Genomic DNA, 21,075 nt, shown 5'->3' with positions numbered 1-21,075 from the left:
TCATAGAATAAGTTAGGAAGAATTCTGTCTTCTTTAATTTTTTGGAATAGTTTGAGATGAGTTGATGCTAGTTCTTCTTTATAAGGTTGTGCAGCCCTGGGCTTTTCTTTAATGTTTGATGGTAATCTTTTTATTACATATTCAATCTGTTCCTCATTATTGGTCTGTTCAGATTTTCTATCTGGTTCAGTCTTTGTAGGTTGTATGTGTCCAAGAATTTATCTGTTTCCTCTAGGTTTTCCAGTTAGTTAGCATATAGTTGTTCATGATAGTCTCCAGTGATCTCCTGTATTTCTGTGGTGTCAGTTGTAACATATTTTTCGTTTCTGATTTTGTTAACTTTGGGTCTTCTCTCTTTTTTTCTTGGTTAGTCTAGCTAGCAGTTTATCAATTTTGGTTATTTAAAAAAAAACCTTTCATTTTGATGATCCTTTGTATGTTTTTTCTCTATTTCATTTAGTTGTGCTCTGATCTTTATTATTTCTTTCCTTCTACTAATTTTGTTTGGTTTGTTCTTGCTTTTCTAGTTCCTTGAGGTACTCTGTTAGGTTATTTGAAATCTTTATACTTTTTGGTGTTTATTGCTATAAACCTCCCCTTAGCACTGCTTTTCTTATATTCCATAGATTTTGGTGTATTGTGTTTTCATTTTTCTTTGCTTTAAGATTTTTTTATTTCTTTCTCAGTTTCTTCATTAGCCCAAGTCATTCAGGAGCATATTTTTTCATTTCCATCTATTTGTACAGTTTCCAAAGTGCTTCTTGTTACTGATTTCTAGTTTTTTCCATCAGGATCTGAGAAAATACTTGATATGATTTCAAGTTTTTAAAATTTGTTGAGACTTGTTTTGTGGCCTAACATAAATGGTCTATCCTGCTGAATGTTCCATGTGCTTATTAGAAGAATGTGTATTCTGCAACTATTGGATAAAATGTTGTGTAAATGTCTCCTAGGTACATTTTGTCTACAGTGCAGTTTATGTCCAATTTTTTTGGTTGATTCTCTGTCTCGATAATCTGTACAATGCTGAGAACGGAGTGTTGAAGTCCTCAACTATTATTATACTGGAGTCTGTCTCTCTCTTTAGATCTAATAATTGCTTTCTATATCTGTGTGCTCTAGTATTGGATGCATATATATCTGTTATATCCTTTTGCTGAATTGATCCCTTTATCATTATATAATGACCTTTGTCTCATTTTACTGTTTCGACTTAAAGTTTCCTTTATCTGATATAAATTTAGATACTCCTGCTTGTTTTTGTTTTCCATTTCTATGAAATCTTTTTCTGTCTCTTCACTTTCAGTCTATCTGTGTGTTTACAGGTGAGTGAGTTTTTTTGTAAGCAGCATATAGTAGATCATGTTATGTTTATATATTTAGACAGTCCATATCTTTTAAGTGGATAATCTGATTTATTTACATTTAAAGTTATTATTTATAGGTGAGGACTTATTCCTGTCATTTAAAAATCGTTTTCTGGTTGCTTTGTATATCCTTCATTCCTTTCCTTCTCTCTAATTGTTTATCATTATAGTTTGTTGGTTTTCTGTAATGGTAATAAATTTGAGTCCTTTCTCTTTCTCATTTATGTGTCTGCCCTACCAGTGACTTTTATACTTTCTTGTTTTCATGATGGTAAATATCATTGTTTCACTTCCAGATGTAGGACTACCTTAAGCATTTCCTGTCGGGCTGGTGTAGTAGTGATAATTCCCTCAGTTTTTGCTTATCTGGGAAAGACTTTTTTTCTCCTTCATTTTTGAAGAAAGGTTTCTTGGTTAGTCTAGTAGTTTATCTTTGGTGGCAGGGATTTTTTTTTTTCTTTTAGCACTTTGAATATATCATTGCATTTTCTCCTGGCCTGCAGGGTCTCCCCTGAGAAATCCACATTAGTCTGATGGAGGTTCCCTTATATGTGACTTGATGCTTTTCTCTTGCTGTTTTTAGATTTCTGTCTTTTCTTTGATTTTTGACAGTTTCAGTACAGTGTGTCTTGGAAAAGACCTTTTTGGATTGTATCTATTTGATCTTTGAGCTTCCTGTATCTGGATTTCTAAATCTCTTAAAAGAACTAGGAAGTTTTCAGCTATTATTAAATTAAATGAGTTTTTCTATGTCATTACCCATCACTTTACCTTCTGGAAAACCCCAAATTTGAATATTTCGTTGCTTTAAGGTGTCCCCTATGTCATGTATGCTTTGTTCATTCATTTTTATTTTTTATTATTTTTTGGCAGGTCTGTCTGAATTATTTCAGAAGACCTGTCCTCAATTCTTCTCCCTGATATAGTCTATTGTCAAAGCTCTCAGTTGTATTTTTCATTTCATTCATTAAATTCTTCAGTTCTGGGATGGATCTGTTTGGTTTTTTTTTTTTGAAATGGAGTCTCGCTCTGTCGCCCAGGCTACAGTGCAGTGGCGTGATCTCAACTCACTGCAAGCTCCGCCTCCTGGGTTCACGCCATGCTCCTGCCTCAGCTGGGATGACAGGCACCTGCCACCATGCGCTGGCCAATTTTTTGTATTTTTAGTAGAGACAGGGTTTCACCGTGTTAGCCAGGATGGTCTCAATCTCCTGACCTCATGATCCACCCGCCTCAGCCTCCTAAAGTGCTGGGATTACAAGTGTGAGCCACTGTGCCTGGCCTGTTTGGTTCTTTTTATGCTATCTCTTTGTTGAATTTCTCACTCATATCCTGAATTGTTTTCCTGATGTCTTTGTATTGTTTGTCTGTATTCTCTTATATCTCACTGAGCTTCTTTAATACCATTATTTTGAATTCTTTTTCAGACATTTCATCATTTTTTGTTTAATTGGAATCTGTTGGTGGAGAATTATGTTCTTTTGGAGGTGTCGTGTTTCTTTGCTTTTTCATGTTTCTTGTATACTTACATTGACATCTCCACATCTAGTGTAACAGTCATTTCCTCCAGTTTTTAGGATTGGCTTTTGTAGGGTAAGACTTTTTTCTGTGGATGTATCATCATGTTGGTTTGTTGGGCAGTTTAGCTTTTATTCTGGGTGCATGCAGTAGTATAGTCTCTATGATTTCTTCAGCTGTAATTAGCATCACTGGGTATCTGCGATTTCCTCAGTGGCTTAGGCCGCATTATTGGTGGAGCCTGTGGTGAGGCTTTGCTGGGGACAGGGACACCAGGCATCCTGATCCTCAGACCGCAGTGGTGGTAGCAGCAGGCCAAGCATACCTGCCTTTGGTCCCCTGGTGGCTATACACTGGCATCAATTTTATCAGGTCTACAAGGGACAATTCTTAGGCCTCCATGTGGCTTGCTCAGGTACCAGCAGTGGCAGTGGTAGGCTGGGCATATGGATGAGACTTTAGTCTCCTGTGCAGCACGTGTGGCATAAGCAATTGTAGTAGTGATGGCAGGCCAACCCTCAGGCTCCCAGGCAGTACACACTGCTGCTAGTGATGGTAGCAACAGACTGGGCAAGCCAGGCCCTAAACCCTCAGGTGGCATATGTGGGTAAGCACCAGCAGTGGTAGTGGTGGCAGACTGGGCAGGCCTAGCCTCAGGCCAGTAGTGGGTGGGGCAGGGCAATCCCCAGGCCCTCAGATGGCATGCTTGAGCATTGGGGTTGCAGTGCCAGGCAGTGCAGGCATTTACTCAGGCCCCTCAATGGTGCACATGGGCACAGGCTGTGTTGGGCCAAGTGAGGCAATCCCCAGGCCCTCAAACAATGTGTTTGAGTGCAGGCAGTCAGTGGTTTGGGTCTGTTGTTAGACCTCCTGATGGTGCATGTGCATGCCAGAAGCAGCAAGCAGGGTGGATGGATCCCCAAGCCTCCAGACAGTGCACTCAATCACTGTGTGAGGTGCCACCAGGCAGGGACGTCCTGTCCCCAGGCTTCTCTGTTGTACCTGTGGGGGCAGGCTGTGCTGAACAGGGCAGTCTTTGGGCTACTGGACAGCATGTTTTGATGCCAGTGGCTGATAGCCTGAGTCTTTTGTCATGCTTCCTGATCATATGTATGTGTACCCAGAGCGATAGACAGAGGGGGGCACTCCCCAGGCTCCCCAGGTGGTGTGCTAGGGCACTGGGTGGGGTGGCACTTAAAGGGACAGGCCTGTCCTCAGACCCCTATTGGTGCACACAGATACAGACTCTGGTAGGCAGGGAAGGACTATTCCTAGGCCCCTGGATAAAATACTTGAGAGGTGGTAGGCAGAGTGAGTCTGTCCTCATGCCCCCAAATAGCATCCAGATGGGCCGGTTCCCAGGTCCACTGAAGGTGCTGCAAGTACCTGGCAGTCCTGTTGTGGGGGCTGGGCATTGCTATCAGTGGCAGTGGCCCCACGCAGGAGGCCCTCACACTCTGGGGAGTGTATGCTTTGGCTTCCGGCCCCAGAAACAGCCTTCCCTAGTGTGCTGCCCTGCCTGTTGTTTGGAGTATAGGACACTGTGTGGGCTCGAGTGCTGGGGACCCAGCTGCACCATTGGGTCCAGCCAGCACTGTACCACTGGAGCCCCTTTGATAGACATGGGGCACTGTCAGTTGGGCTCCAGGTGTATGGAGATGCATACTATCTAATGGTAGTTGGCTTCTCAAAATGGCAGTGTGTTTCAGCTTCTTGGGTCCTGGGGGTGGGTGTGGGACCTGGAACAAACTCCCTCTCTGGAACAAATTCCCTCTCTGGAACAAACTCCCTCTCTGGAACAATGCTATTGTGTGAACTCCAGGCAGGTGCCTATACTTGTCTCAGAATTCACAAGGGTTGTGGGGATCTTACATGGCTAGGATTGAAAGAGTCTGTGGTGGAAACGTGGACCACTGGGGATCTCTCAGTTACCCTTTCCCCGTACTGGAGAACCTCTTGTGGCTGCCAGCTGGTCCCAGCCAGGCCAGCTGCTTCAATTCCTTTTGCTTCTCTGCCTCAGATGTTCCCTGTCACTTCCCTGCTAAATTTCAGTGTTCTCTCTTAGAGGCTTTATTCAACATGTGATTATCTACTCACTGTTTTGGTCCTTCTTTGTGGAGGAGAGTTCTGAGTCAGCCATCTTGAAGCCCTGACCTGTATTTTTTAGGAGTTCTTTTTGTCTGTTCTTGTACTATATATGTCACTGCTTTATGTAGCTTTAAAATATTTTAATATTAGATGGGTCCAGTTTCTTCACCCTTGTTTACCCTTTCCAAATTTTCTGTTCTCTTGCCCCATATGCATTATTTTAGAGCCAAGTTAGGTAATTTATATTTCCTAGAAAATCATCCTTATCTCCTGTATGTTTTCTCTTTCTTTTTTGATTAGACTTGCCAGTGGTTTGTGGGGTTTTGTTTTTTTTTTTTTGGTCTCTCTAAAGATTTATTGAATTTGGGGATTAACAGTAAAGTTGCATATTAGGAGAGAACCTGAATCTTGAGAATTTACCATTATGAACATGTTGCTTCTGCATTTACTCAAATATCTTTTGTCATTCAGTAAAGTTTTAGAGACCACCCCTTCCTCCATATAGGAAGGAATTTATGTCTTAAAATTATTGCTTAAATTTATATTTTGGTTGCTATTAATGTGTTTGCTTTCCCATTATAGTAGGATATGGGGAAAACATCATTTTTATGTTTGTATTATAATTGACCATGTTACTAAATTCTGTTATTGATCTCCACATTTTTCAGTGATTCCTTTGGATTTTTATTGACAATCACAGGAGATTGGCATACCATTTCGTCTGTTCCTTTTCAGTATTTACGTCTCGTTTCCATTTTTGTTTTAGTATACATGTTAGAATGTCTAAAACAATATTTTAATGCAGTAGGGCCCCTGAGCTTTCTTGTCTTGTTCCTGCTTTGAATGGAAATGCCCAAGAATATACTTTCAGGGATCATTTCTATAGTCTGTTGCCTTTCATGTTTTACCACCAAATATAAAGTTGGCCATTTGGCTGAGATAGGTATTCTTTATCAGATTAATAAAACATTGTTGATTTCTAATACACTGTATTTTATCTTTTTTGACATGTTAGTGTGATGAATTGTATCAAGGAGACATCCTCACTTTCCTGGAATGAATACCATTTAATCATGGGGTATTAACATACTAATATTTGCCTGAAATCTATTTGCCAAAATTTTATTTAGGGTTTTTACTTCTATAGTCATAAGTTTTATGAATCTATAGTTTCTGTTTTTCGGAAGTTGGGATTATATGGGATTCATAAAATGAGTTTAGAAAGTTTCCATGCTTTTATTCTGCAGAAAATTTAGGAACATAGAGTCATCTTATATCTATTCCTTATAAATTTTAACAGACTAATTCTTGGATATTGGTCTCTTCAAGTTTTTACTTTTTGAGTCAATTTAAGAAATTTATATTTCCAATAAAATCATCCATTTCCCTTTCTAATTATCATTGCTTATATTTATTGTTGTATTTATTGTTAATTAATGCTATTTTGAGGTATATTCTTTAGATTGCCTTGAGGCTTGTCAACTTTATTAGTATCCTAAAGATTTATGATGTATTTGAATCTTTTCATATTTATATTTAGAAATAAAATCTTCTGCAAAATAGCAATCATTTACTAATCTATTCATATTATGTATTTAATTTTTAATAATTATTCCTAAAAGGGGATAGAATGGGACAGCCACTACTCATTTAAAGTTTACATGCTTTTCAAAGGGCTTGACTTATCCCAGGTAGTAAACAGCTAACCCACCAACAAGTGGCACACTGTAACATACAGGTTGTAGTTTTGGACAAATTGATTGACAGCCAAATCTTGATTATCAATGAAACAGATGTAAGGATCCATGGACAATTTACAAATAAAAATAATAGAGTACTTTAACCATTTGTTTTAATATCTTCTCAAGTATTATAACTATGCACAGCAGTGCAAAAATCATAGTAAATATGAATAGTTTTAATTGTCTTCTTTATTCTCTGATGCATCTCCAAATGATCAAGGAAAAAAAAGGCAGAAGAAAGAAGTGGCCTGAACAACTCAAACTGTACAATCATTTTCTACATGTGATTGCCCCAATAGGTTTGTTATTCTAAATTGCTGGCTGGCTAGACATGAAGCAACTGTCTGCTTAGCTCATTCTTCTGAGTAGTGCAAAACAGCAGTCCTCAAAGCAGGGCGTGCAAGGCAACCAGCTCTCAAACAAAAAGATAATATTAGAAGTCCCATTCCTACTTATTTTTACCTTATTCTTTTTCAATACCTTATTTGTGTGTATATCTTATAATAGTATAGTCATGCATCTAAATAATTTGTAAGTAAATAACTATATATATATTGATTATGTGTACTAGAAAATGTTTTACTGAAAAGGATATAAATTAAAAACCCTTGGAGAGCTCTGGGCCAGAAGTGGAGAATCATGAATATGAAACCTGCTTTAGCCGCTTATCAGTCATGTGAATTTGGTCGACTCTTTTATAATCTGTAAAATGGGAGTAAGAACGCCTGTCCTTCCTTCCTCACAGTGTTGTATTGAGAACAGAATAAAGCAACTGTAATTGTTTGTAAATTCCATGAAGGCTGTGCAGATTATGATTTTTTTTAGCTTTTAAAATCTTTTCCTCAAATGTATTCAGTACCCACATTTAATCTTTATAGAAGACCATATTCGAAGTAGTGGGAAGACATTTTACTTTTAGGATCAAAGGAGAAAAATGTTTAAGGTTTAACAATTCTCTAATTCTAAAAGAGATATATTTCTTTCCAACCTCTCAGAAAGTTTTGATGGCCAGATATTTTAAACAAAATAAACTTGGGAATTAAAAAAGGAAAGCAATTAAAAGTAAGTCTGAGATTTAATTGTAACTTGAGGAGAAAAGAATTTTTACAAAAGGGATAGGAAAAGATAAGGTCTTAAAAACAAGGAACTAAAAATTAAGACTGAAGTTTTGTAACCTTAGGAGCCACAATTTTGATGCCAACAGTTAATTATCCCAGAAATTTCTTAAGTATTTTGTTGACCTGCATACTTCCTTGAATCAAAATGTTGAGGTTAATAGCTAACCTACTGCTTGCTGCTGCTTCTAGCACTATTACATTTTAGGAACCTAATGGCATCTAAGGATTTCACCATGTAATAACAGTGGGAATTTATTTTTCTTGGTGTTTGTAAACTCTCAGGAATTTTTTTTTCCTTTTTCTTATTTTTCTCTCTCTCTCAATTATAGGTTGAAGCTCCATTCATACCAAAGTTTAGAGGCTCTGGAGATACCAGCAACTTTGATGACTATGAAGAAGAAGATATCCGTGTCTCTATAACAGAAAAATGTGCAAAAGAATTTGGTGAATTTTAAAGAGGAACAAGATGACATCCGAGCTCACACTCAGTGTTTGCACTCTGTTGAGAGATAAGGTAGAGCTGAGACCGTCCTTGTTGAAGCAGTTACCTAGTTCCTTCATTCCAACGACTGAGTGAGGTCTTTATTGCCATCATCCCGTGTGTGCACTCTGCATCCACCTATGTAACAAGGCACCGCTAAGCAAGCATTGTCTGTGCCATAACACAGTACTAGACCACTTTCTTACTTCTCTTTGGGTTGTCTTTCTCCTCTCCTACATCCATTTCTTCCTTTTCCAGTTTCATTGGTTTTCTCTGAACAGTGCTCTATTTTATTTTGTTGGTGTTTCAGATGGGCAGTGTTATGGCTACGTTATATTTGAAGGGAAGGATAAGTGTTGCTTTCAGTAGTTATTGCCAATATTGTTGTTGGTCAATGGCTTGAAGATAAACTTTCTAATAATTATTTTTGCTTTGAGTAGCTCAGACTTGGTTTTGCCAAAACTCTTGGTAATTTTTGAAGATAGACTGTCTTATCACCAAGGAAATTTATACAAATTAAGACTAACTTTCTTGGAATTCACTATTCTGGCAATAAATTTTGGTAGACTAATACAGTACAGCTAGACCCAGAAATTTGGATGGCTGTGGATCAGAGGTTCTAGTTCCCTTTCCCTCCTTTTATATCCTCCTCTCCTTGAGTAATGAAGTGACCAGCCTGTGTAATGTGACAAACGTGTCTCATTCAGCAGGAAAAACTAATGATATGGATCATCACCCAGATTCTCTCACTTGGTACCAGCATTTCTGTAGGTATTAGAGAAGAGTTCTAAGTTTTCTAAACCTTAACTGTTCCTTAAGGATTTTAGCCAGTATTTTAATAGAACACGATTAATGAAAGTGACAAATTTTAAAGTTTCTCTAATAGTCCTCATCATAAACTTTTTAAAGGAAAATAAGCAAACTAAAAAGAACATTGGTTTGGATAAGTACTTATACTTTGCAAAGTCAAAAAATGGCTTGATTATTGGAAACAATATAGAGGTATTCATATTTAAATGAGGGTTTACGTTTGTTTTGTTTTGTAACCGTTAAAAAGAAGTTGTTTCCAGCTAATTATTGTGGTGTACTATATTTGTGAGCCTAGGGTAGGGGCACTGCTGCAACTTCTGCTTTCACCCCATGCCTCATCAATGAGGAAAGGGAACAAAGTGTATAAAACTGCCACAATTGTATTTTAATTTTGAGGTATGATATTTTCAGATATTTCATAATTTCTAACCTCTTTTCTCTCAGTAAACAGAATGTCTGATCGATCATGCAGATACAATGTTGGTATTTGAGAGGTTAGTTTTTTTCCTACACTTTTTTTTGCCAACTGACTTAACGACATTGCTGTCAGGTGGAAATTTCAAGCACTTTTGCACATTTAGTTCAGTGTTTGTTGAGAATCCATGGCTTAACCCAGTTGTTGTGCTATTTTTTCTTTGCTTTTAATTTTCCCCATCTGATTTTATCTCTGCGTTTCAGTGACCTACCTTAAAACAACACACGAGAAGAGTTAAACTGGGTTCATTTTAATGATCAATTTACCTGCATATAAAATTTGTTATTTTCAATCAAGCTGATCTTAATGTATATAATCATTCTATTTGCTTTATTATCGGTGCAGGTAGGTCATTCACACCACTTCTTTTCATCTGTACCACACCCTGGTAAAACCTTTGAAGACATAAAAAAATCCTGTCTGAGATGTTCTTTCTACCAATCTGTATGTCTTTCGGTTATCAAGTGTTTCTGCATGGTAATGTCACGTAAATGCTGATATTGATTTCACTGGTCCATCTATATTTAAAACATGCAAGAAAAAAATAAAATACTCTGCTCTAGCAAGTTTTATGTAACAAAGGCATATCGTCATGTTAATAAATTTAAAACATCATTTGTATAAATATTTTAATTTTCTTGTATTTCATTTAGACCCAAGAACATGCTGACCAATGTGTTCTATATGTAAACTACAAATTGTATGGTAGCTTTGTTGTATATTATTGTAAAATTATTTTAATAAGTCATGGGGATGACAATTTGATTATTACAATTTAGTTTTCAGTAATCAAAAAGATTTCTATGAATTCTAAAAAATATTTTTTTCTATGAAATTACTAGTGCCCAGCTGTAGAATCTACCTTAGGTAGATGACCCCTAGACATACATTGGTTCTGAGGGCTATTCAGCCATTCCACTTTACTCTCTATTTAAAGGCCGTGAGCAAGCTTGTCATGAGCAAATATGTCAAGGGAGTCAATTTCTGACCAATCAAGTACACTAAATTAGAATATTTTTAAAGTATGTAAAATTCCCAGTTTTAGCCACAATTTAGCCAAGAACAAGATAAAAACTTGAATAAGAAGTAAGTAGCATAAATCAGTATTTAACCTCAAATTACATATTTGAAACAGAAGATATTATGTTATGCTCAGTAAATAATTAAGAGATGGCATTGTATAAGAAGGAGCCCTAGACTGAAAAGTCAAGACATCTGAATTTCAGGCTGGAAAACTATCAGTATGATCTGAGCCTCAGTTCTCTTGTCTGTAAAATGGAAGAACTGGATTAGGCAGTTTGTAAGATTCCTCCTAACTTTCACAGCTGATGACAAGATTGTCTTTTTATCTGATATTTTGAAGGGTATATTGCTTTGAAGTAAGTCTCAATAAGGCGATATATTTTAGGGCATCTTTCTTCTTATCTCTGACAGTGTTCTTAAAATTATTTGAATATCATAAGAACCTTGGTGTCTGTCCTAATTTCTTTCTCACTCACCGATGCTGAATACCCAGTTGAATCAAACTGTCAACCTACCAAAAAAGATATTGTGGCTTATGGGTATTGCTGTCTCATTCTTGGTATATTCTTGTGTTAACTGCCCATTGGCCTGAAAATACTCATTGTAAGCCTGAAAAAAAAAATTCTTTCCCACTGTTTTTTCTGCTTGTTGTAAGAATCAAATGAAATAATGTATGTGAAAGCACCTTGTAAACTGTAACCTATCAATGTAAAATGTTAAGGTGTGTTGTTATTTCATTAATTACTTCTTTGTTTAGAATGGAATTTCCTATGCACTACTGTAGCTAGGAAATGCTGAAAACAACTGTGTTTTTTAATTAATCAATAACTGCAAAATTAAAGTAACTTCAATGGATAAGACAATTGATTGAGTCTTGAATTCTACTTGGTGCCCTCATCTCCTGATTTATTTTCCGCTGATACAAGAGATGCTTATAGATTCCTAATGTTTATGTGTTTGGGTTGGTTTCTGGGTGGTGGGAGTAGAGCAAATTGGGGAGGAATATATCCACCAGTCTACTCACACTGGATATTTACTAAGAAACTGCCAGATTCATTTAATAGTTTCTCAAAAGTGTTTCTACTTCCTTCTCATTTCTCATATTGGTTCAGATTACTCCTAACATAATGTTCTAAATATTCATATTTAAAGGATTTGATACTTCAAGAGCGCTCATCCTTCTATTGTAACAATGAACTATTAATTTCTAATTTTTTCTTCAGGAGTGTTTTTGAGCTTCACATTACCTCTTTTCATTTTAGACAGGTTAATTAGTGTGTATTTCCATAGTTGTCTTTTACCTCAAGAAATAATCATTTCTTTAGATAATTATTTTAATGGCTTGCCATTTTGTATGATTGTTCTTGCAAACATTTCTATTTATGCATTTTATAACATGGAGCTTACTATTTTTATACCAGTGCTCGCTTCATTTTATCATTATCAGGGCTTAATATAAATGCAGTTTTCTCATTTCCTTGTAAAACTAATTACAAAAATCTACGTATGTCTTTACTGAAGAACTATCATCATTTGAAATCTATTCAGCTGTAAATTTTCTCTTATGCACAAATACTGGATATGAAGTTAAGTACTTATTTTCATTTAAGCTTTCCTGAAGATTTTCCATATGCTTATTTAATAGCCTTTATGCCTTTTGTTATGGCCTGGATTGTGAACTGTGAACAAAATTCATATTGAAATTCTAACCACTAGTACCTCAGCATGTGATTGTTTTAGGAGGTAAGGCCTTTAAAGAGGAAATTAAAGTAAAATGAGGTCATGTGGGTGGGACTTCATCCAAGATGACTGATGTCCTCATAAGAAGCACACAGACAAAGGGAGGACCACATAAAGACACAGGAAGAAGATGACCATCTATAGGGCAAGGACAGAGGCCTCAGAAGAAGCTGACTTTGCCAACATCTTGACTTGGGACTTCTAGACTCAAGAATTGTGAAAAATAAATTTCAGTTGTTTAAGCTGTCCAGTCTGTGATACTTCATCATGGCAGCCATAACAAACTATTAATAATACTCCCGCTGAGCTAAGTATTCTCATGGTGAAAGACTTGCATTGATTTCCCTTCGTATGCTTTATACGTGGGCAAAACTGAATTTACCACAGGCAAAAAAAAAAAATCAGTGTGGTCACAAACCTCAGTGCACCTGCTGTCTTGTTTCTATTCTTCCTGGAATACAAGCAGGAAGTAGGAAACAGTAGCCACTGAGATACTGAGAGTAAGGGAAAGCATGAGTAACTCAAACCACTACTAACTCCTGGTCAGACTTACCCATGGAAGGATAGCCCTCCTCTCAAAGCAGTGTTAATATAACATAAAATTAAGCACACCAGATTCATAGAGTTTACAGTCTCTGCTCATCTTTTAGTGGTGATACTAACAATGAAATGGCCAAAAGGAAAGTGGGAGTGCAAATAAAGGGTTAATGAGAATACCCCAGCTGGTTCTTCCTCTCCTGATTATCAGGGGCTAGTAATGCTCACAGCAAATGATGACCTTAATGTATTAGTTTTCTACTGCTGCTCTAACAAGTCTCCACAAACTTAATAGCTTAAAACAACATAAATTTATCTTCTTACAGTTCAGGAGTTCTAACAACCAAAATGAGCCACACTGGGTTAAAATCAGGGTGTTGGCAAGCATGCATTTCTTTCTGGAAGCTCTAGGGAAGAAGCCATTTCCACATCTCTTCAACCTTCTAGAGGCCACCTGCTTTCCTTGACTCATGATGCCATTCCTCCATCTTCAAAGCCAGAAACATTGGGCCAAGTCCTTCTCATGCCACATCACTCTCACTTTCTCTTCTGCCTCCCTGTTTCACTTTTAAAGACCCTTGTGATTATGTTAGACCCACCTCAGTAATCCAAGTTAATCTCCCTATTTTATCTATTTATTATTTTTAAAAATTTATTTTTTATTTCAATATGTTTTTGGGGAACAGGTGGTGTTTAGTTACACGAATAAGTTCTTTAGTGGTGATTTCTGAGATTTTGGTGCCCCCATCACCCAAGCAGTGTACACTGTACCCAGTGTGTAGTCTTTTATCCCTCACCCCCCTCCCACCCTTTTCCCCGAGTCCCCAAAATCTATTGTATCACTGTTATGCCTTTGTGTGCTCATAGCTTAGCTCCCAATTATGAATGAGAACATATGATGTTTGGTTTTCTAATCTTGAGTTAATTCACTCAGAATAATAGTCTCCAATCCCATACAGGTTGCTGCAAATGCCATTAATTCACTCTTTTTTATGGCTGAGCAGTATTCCATGGTGTATATAAACCACATTTTCTTTATCTACTCATTCATTGGTGGGCATTTGGGCTGGTTCTGTATTTTTGCAATTGCGAATTGTGCTGCTGTAAACATGCGTGTGCAAGTATCTTTTTCATATGACTTCTTTTCCTCTGGGTAGATACCCAGGAATGGGATTGCTGGATCAAATGGTAGATCTACTTTCAGTTCTTTAAGGAATCTCCACACTGTTTTTCATAGTGGTTGTACTAGTTTACATTCCAACCAACAGTGTAAAAGTGTTCCCTTTTCACCACATCCACGCCAACGTCTATTTTTTTTTTTCATTATGGCCATTCTTGCAGGAGTGAGGTGGCATTGCATTGTGGTTTTGATTTGATTTCCCTGATAATTAATGATGTTGAGCATTTTTCCATATGCTTGTTGGCCATTTGTACATATTCTTTTGAGAATTGTCTATTCATGTCCTTAGGCTACTTTTTGGTGGGATTTTGTTTTGTTTTGTTTTGAGACAGAGTCTCGATCTGTCTCCCAGGCTGGAGTACAATGGCACGATCTTGGCTCACTGCAACCTCTGCCTTCTAGGTTCAAGTGATTTTTCTGCCTCAGCCTCCCAAGTAGCTGGGATTACAGGCACGCACCAGCACGCCCGGATAATTTTTCGTATTTTTAGTAGAGACGGGATTTCACCATATTGGCCAGGCTAGTCTTGAACTCCTGACCTCAAGTGATCCACCTGTCTCAGCCTCCCAAAGTGCTGGGATTACAGGCATGAGCCACCATGCCTGGCTGGGATTGTTTGTTTTTTACTTGCTGATTTGAGTTCTTTGTAGATTCTGGATATTAGTCCTTTGTCGGATGTATAGATTATGAAGATTTTCTCCCACTCTGTGGGTTGCCTGTTAACTCTGCTGATTATTTCCTTTGCTGTGCAGAAGCTTTTTAGTTTAATTAAGTCCCATCTATTTATCTTTGTTTTTGTTACATTTGCTTTTGGGTTCTTGCTCATGAAGTCTTTGCCTACGCCAGTGTCTAGAAGAGTTTTACCGATGTTATCTTCTGGAATCTTTATGGTTTCAAGTCTTGATTTAAGTCTTTGATCCATCTTGAATTGATTTTTGTATAAGGTGAGAGATGAGGATCCAGTTTCATTCTTCTACATGTGGCTTGTCAGTTATCCCAGCACCATTTGTTAAATAGGGTGTCCTTTCTCTCACTTTATGTTTTTGTTTGCTTTGTCAAAGATCAGTTGGGTGTAAATGCTTGGCTTTATTTCTGCGTTCTCTATTCTCTTCCATTGGTCTATGTGCTTATTTTTATACCACTACCATGTTGGTACTTGTTTTATAAACTTCTTAATAATAATACGACTGGTACTTATTTTTTTTAATCTGAAGTATATTTCTTTGGCTCTATTCATCATTACCTCTGTAACAAAATTATTCTATTAGTACATTTTCTCAGTTGAAATACCAAGAATGGTTTTTATTTTCCTGACTGGACAACCAATTGACATTTCCATTGTTACCACTCCCTTCTACATTGTACTGAATAATCCTAGCCATCACTCTATGAAAAGAAACAACAATGGTAAAATGAAGACCATTCCAAATAAAAGAGAATATTTACTACCAATAGATTCTCATTAAGGAATTCCAAAATTGTACTTTAGGAAAAAGGAAAATGGTCCCACAAAGAAGAAACAGCCTCAGAGAAATCTGAAGGAAAGAAATAAAAAGAGAAACAACCCCCCAAAATAAACATCATTAGGAATAAGAATTTAGCTACAGAATAGCTTGTAAAACTTAGAAGAGAATTGTGGTCAGGTTAAAACTTTAAAGACACCAACCCATCCTTTCCTCCCTCCACTGTCCCTCCCCAAACACGCTGATACAATGATAGAGCATGTTTTAAAATATCTGTAATGACATACATTGCACTCAGAACAAGATAAACGTCTCCAGACACCAGATGCAGAATGGAAATGGTGTTAAGTGGTGGCTGAAGCCACAGACACTAATATACAGAAAAGGCATTTATTATAGTGAGATAATTTCAGCAAATGCAAAAGAAAAAGATTAAAGAAAATTCAGAGATGGTAATGGATATTGAAAACAAAGATGATCCACAGTATAAGAAGCTAATAAATAAAATGGAAAAATTATTCATATATATCATATAGAAAGTTTATCTCCAAAATGAAGGAAGAACTAAATTTACATGCTGAAAGAACACCTGTTTTTCAGGAAAAATTGACATACAGCTTTCAACAGCAAGCCATATTCTGGTGAAGGTTTTGAATTTTAACAATTAAAATATTATGCATAAAAATAAACCCCCAAAGCTGGGGGTGGGGGTGGGGAGGGAACCAGGCTGGCCTCAGAAGTCTCCACAATAATATTCCATGCCAAAAGATGATTACATAATGGCTATAAAGTTCTAGGGAAAAGAAAGTATAAGCCAAGAATATTATACCCAGCCAAGTTGCATTTAATTTAAAGGCACAAAGCAGACACCTTTAAATACCAAAAAGAAAAATTATAGAAAACCAAATGAAGAATGTAGTAATATAGAAGCAGTGATGTAAAGCTTGTGGTAAACTCCGAATCTGTCTTAATGTAGTTCTAATTATAAGCAACTATGATGATTACAGTCATTGAACTGAATGTAAATGTTTTAAACCTTGGCAAACTTAGAATAATATAACTAACAAAGTTGTAAGGTAGAGAAAGAAAGAAGTGAGAGAAGGTAGAAAACTTCTAACGTCCATACATTTTATAGCAGGATGTCAATTAATGGAGTCTAAAATTGAAGTTGGTTAAATAAGATAATGACTCTAACTTCTCAATTTTTTCTTTATGGTTTTGTAATTTTTTTGTGAGGAAGGAACATATATAAACAGTTTTCATTTTCCCTTCAACTTCTTTTTCTTGTGTTAAATTTATTTTCGTTTCAGTTTTTTCTAGTGAATTAGATTTTGTAATATAGACAAAATTAAACTGAACACTTCATATTAAAAAGTATAAGCCAGGCGCCAATGGCTTATGCCTGTAATCCCAGCACTTTGGGAAGCCAAGGCGGGTGGATCACAAAGCCAAGAGATCGAGACCATCCTGGCCAACACTGTGAAACCCTGTCTCTACTAAAAATACAAAAATTAGCTGGGCCTGGTGGTGCACACCTGTAGTCCCAGCTACTCGGGAGGCTGAGGCAGGAGAATCACTTGTACCTGGGAGGCGGATGTTGCAGTGAGCTGAGACCACGCCACTGCACTCCAGCCTGGGAGACAGTGTGAGACTCTGTCTCAAAAAAAAAAAAAAGTATAATACAATTTTATAAAATTAGTGCTATCTAGGAGAGCGGCAGTGGCGACTGGAGCGGTAGGAGCAGCAATTTATCTGTGTGCAGCCCCAAACTGGAAAGAAGTTGCTAATTAAAGTGAAGACACTGACCAGAAAGGAGACTGAGATTGACATTGAACCTACAGACAAGGTGGAGCGAATCAAGAAGCGTGTGGAGGAGAAAGAGGGAATCCCCCCACAACAGCAGAAGCTCATCTACAGTGGCAAACATGAATGATGAGAAGACAGCAGCTGATTACAGGATTTTAGGTGGTTCAGTCCTTCACTTGGTGTTGGCTCTGAGAGGAGGAGGTGGTCTTAGGCAGTGATGGACCCTCCATTTTACCTCCTTACCCTGTCGCTCATAATGAGGCATCATATATCCTCTCACTCTCTGGGACACCGGAGCCACTGCCCCCTCCCCTGGATGCCCAGTAATGTATGTCTACTGGTGGGAGACTGTGAGGACCCCAGGATTCAGTATTCCTGGCCCAGAGGGCCCTTGCTGGCTACTGGGTGTTAGTTTGCAGGCCTGTGTGCTTCCCTCTCTTATGGCTGTGTCCCTGTTTGTCAATAAAATATTTCCTGGCCTCCTGGAAAAAAAAAAGTTAGTGCTGTCTAGTTAGGTACCTCTCTACCCTTCTGTCTCAATATGTGCAACAAGAATAGTGTAAGAATGTTATTAATGGTATGAGATTTGAGGTTATTTCCTAATTCTTCCCTTATACTTTGTTGAGTTGTTTGCATTCTTTGTAATGATAAAGTAATTAATCAAAGATAAAAAATAAACATGCCCAATAACAGAGCATTGATTTCTTAATTCAGTTTTTTAAAATCATCAATCTTGTAAGAGTCCTACTCTTAACAATTAAGCCATTTTCACCAGAGTTCAGTCTTAAGAAACTTTGATTCTTTAATTTCTTTTTTTTTTTTGAGACAGAGTCTCGCTCTGTCACCCAGGCTGGAGTGCAGTAGCACAATTTCAGCTCACTGCAACCTCGTACTCCCAGGATCAATTGATTCTCCTGCCTCAGCCTCCCAAGTAGCTGGGATTACAGGCATGCGCCAACACTCCTGGCTAACTTTTTTGTATTTTTAATAGAGATGGGGTTTCACCACATTGGCCAGGCTGGTTTTGAACTCCTGACCTCAGGTGATCCATCCTCCTCAGCGTCCCTAAATGCTAAGATTGCAAGCATGAGCCACCGCACCCAGCCTAATCCTTTAATTTTAAGATGGAAAATGCGATACTATATTATCAATATGCTTTTGTGCAAGCCACCAGATGTCACTAAAATGGCTTCTCTAGCATTATTATTGCCGTGAAGAAATGTTTCCTCTCATTCTTCATATCTCAAACTCATGAGAACGCTTTCTTTTAACAGCCAGACCACCGTCATGTGAGGGAAAAAAAAAAAACCCTCTTATCTTCACTGCCAATTTCTTCACCACAATATGCTAAAAACACATAATCAACACAACCAACTTTTTATTAAAGTTTTTACTATTTTTTAAATAGTGAGTCAAAGTCAGGAAGCACATGGCTGAGTTGGACCGTTTTCTGTCAATAAATCATGTGGTTAGTTGGACATCCAAAAAAAAAGCCTCTTTTATTCAAGTAGCAATGTCCTTCTTTGTCACTTACTTATCTGTTGATAACCTTATTCCTGTTTATACCATGGTTCAGAAAATAATCACTAACCAAACAGAAGTTTTCTTCCATGTGATAAAAAGTTGCTGAGTGTTTTTCCTTCGTATTTTCCAACTTCGGATTTTCCAACTCCTAAAATCCAATTCAGAATCTACTCATCAGCCATCTTACCTAGCTTTAAGGTAAAAATACATTGCTCTAGATCATATGCCACTGATAAGCTTTTTCTAATTTTGCTTTCCCTCCATAGATATCACTTGTCAGTTATTTGGGACTGGTTTTACAGATTTCCTAATAATAGTGTGTCCAGTACTGATTTTTGCTAAGGAGTTAGACTTTGAATCTTGCTTTTGTAGTTCTGGAATTGATAGTGATCAAACACCCTCTCCCTAGCAAGTGGCGGACCACACAATGAAAAGTCGTCCTTGCAAAAACAGAACAGCAGCTGACTCTCATAACCAGGAAGGCTGAGGATGGACTTCTGTCCAATAAGATCTAAAAGATCAGAAGATATAATCAGAACTCGGCCTTTCTCTCTCCACCTCTGGGCCACGCTTTCCTCAGAATTGACTTCATCCTCAATAAGCACTCTCCATGGGGCAGAAAATGAAACCACCAGCTACTCCAGACTCACACTTTCAAAAGAGTTTTGGTCCCAGTTAAAGGAGAAGGAAGTCTCCTGCACTATATCAAGCCCCAAAAGGGACTCTGATTGTCCAGCCTGGGTCAGAGCCTGCTTCTGTGGCTGGACAAGGAGAAATACATGATTGAAAGCCTCATCAGAATTATGTGCATTGGGAGAGGGGTAGTCCTCCAAAGAAAGATGTGCTGGTCAGAAAAGGAAATAGCCGATGTTCACTAAAATCTCTTCTTCACCTTTAAAAATAAAACCCAACAATTTTGTATAGAAAATAATTATTTTAAAATAAAAAAATTTATTTTAAAATAATTTATTTTAAAAGTAAATAATTATTTCCTGTTGTTTTGGGAAAACTTTATGGGTTGACGAGAGTGATAGATGTAACATTTCACTGATACCATACCACTTGTTAAGAAATTATCCTAATAACATCATGGATGAGAAGCAAACAATTGCCCAATCCTACAAAATCTTGCTCTCAAATATTTATGGTTTTTTCCTCCTCCTCCCACTTTTATTTTTCTACCACTTGTGAGAAATCATGAAACTCAAAGATTTGTTTCTCCTAATACATAGATTCAAAATTAATATTCTCAATAGAATCAGCTTCACAATTTAGTACTTAAAAATTATTATGAGTTAAAGTATTAATTTCATTATATTCATCACCACTTTTATCTTTTAATAAAAATTTTGAAGACTTTTTAACAATAAGACATTTAACACTAACATGTAATCATGTGAAATATTATTCAAAACAAACCATACTTTGTTAAGTGAATGTTATTTTAGGGAAAATGACTAAACACTTGTGGGACATTATGGCAGTTCTAAACTTGTATGCAGATTCTTTGACATTCCTCCTATTGAGAAGAGGGGGACATGTCTCCTACTTTCCCTCCCTTTGAACTTGTGCTTACCTTGTTGACTTACTTCTAACCCATATAGTGCAGGAGAAGCAATAGTGTGTGACTTCTAAAGCTGGGTCATAAAAGAATAATACAGCTTCAACCTTGTTTACTGAGATACTCCAATTTGGAGATCTGAGTCACCATACAAGAAGTTCAACTATCGTGCTTACGTCAGTAGCGCATACACTAAAACTGGAAGAAGTTCAACTATGGCGAAGTACAATGCTGTGAGAAAGCCCAGGCCAAACATAGCAGCAGTACATAGTATTCACAGCAGTATCTTCATGTGAAATCTGAACCAATGGCCAGCATATGTAAAGATTCCTCCAGATGATACCAGCCGCATCCACTGAGTCACCCCCAGTGGTCAGTGATCCTAGCTGAGGCCTCAGGCATCCTGGGGCAGAGATAAGCCATTTCTGTTGTTACCTGTTTAAATTTGTGATCCATGAAATTTTTAAACATCAAAAACTGATTGTTTTAAGAGGCTAAATTTTGGAGTAATTTGCTAGGCAGCAATAGATAAGTGGAACAGATATGCCGAACTGTTAAGCATGTAATGGGTAAAATGACAGTAAAATTCTGTTGTGTACACATCAGCTGGGCAAAAACTGAACAGGCTAATGATATAACTAT

General features: G+C 37.3%; 1 protein-coding gene and 2 pseudogenes across 9 annotated transcripts in view; all 3 read left to right on the top strand.

Moving 5' to 3' along the window:
- Positions 1 to 11,485, top strand: part of PRKACB (protein kinase cAMP-activated catalytic subunit beta) — a 158,652-nt gene extending 147,167 nt beyond the window's left edge. For all 8 annotated transcript variants that reach the window (XM_012500478.2, XM_003260248.3, XM_003260253.3 and 5 more), the window contains one exon: positions 8,163 to 11,485. In XM_012500478.2, the coding sequence (XP_012355932.1) occupies positions 8,163 to 8,288 (126 nt within the window). In that variant the 3' untranslated portion in view covers positions 8,289 to 11,485. The remainder of the gene's footprint in view (positions 1 to 8,162) is intronic.
- LOC115837680 lies at positions 5,829 to 5,908 on the top strand (annotated as a pseudogene).
- LOC100597404 lies at positions 8,300 to 17,844 on the top strand (annotated as a pseudogene). Its single transcript, XR_004032574.1, has 2 exons — positions 8,300 to 8,347; positions 17,281 to 17,844. The product of XR_004032574.1 is annotated as an NEDD8 pseudogene (transcript).
- Positions 17,845 to 21,075: the final 3,231 nt, after the last annotated feature.

This window comes from Nomascus leucogenys, chromosome 12, assembly GCF_006542625.1.
Source record: "Nomascus leucogenys isolate Asia chromosome 12, Asia_NLE_v1, whole genome shotgun sequence".
Taxonomy (NCBI): domain Eukaryota; kingdom Metazoa; phylum Chordata; class Mammalia; order Primates; family Hylobatidae; genus Nomascus; species Nomascus leucogenys.
This window is presented reverse-complemented; position numbering and strand designations above follow the sequence as displayed.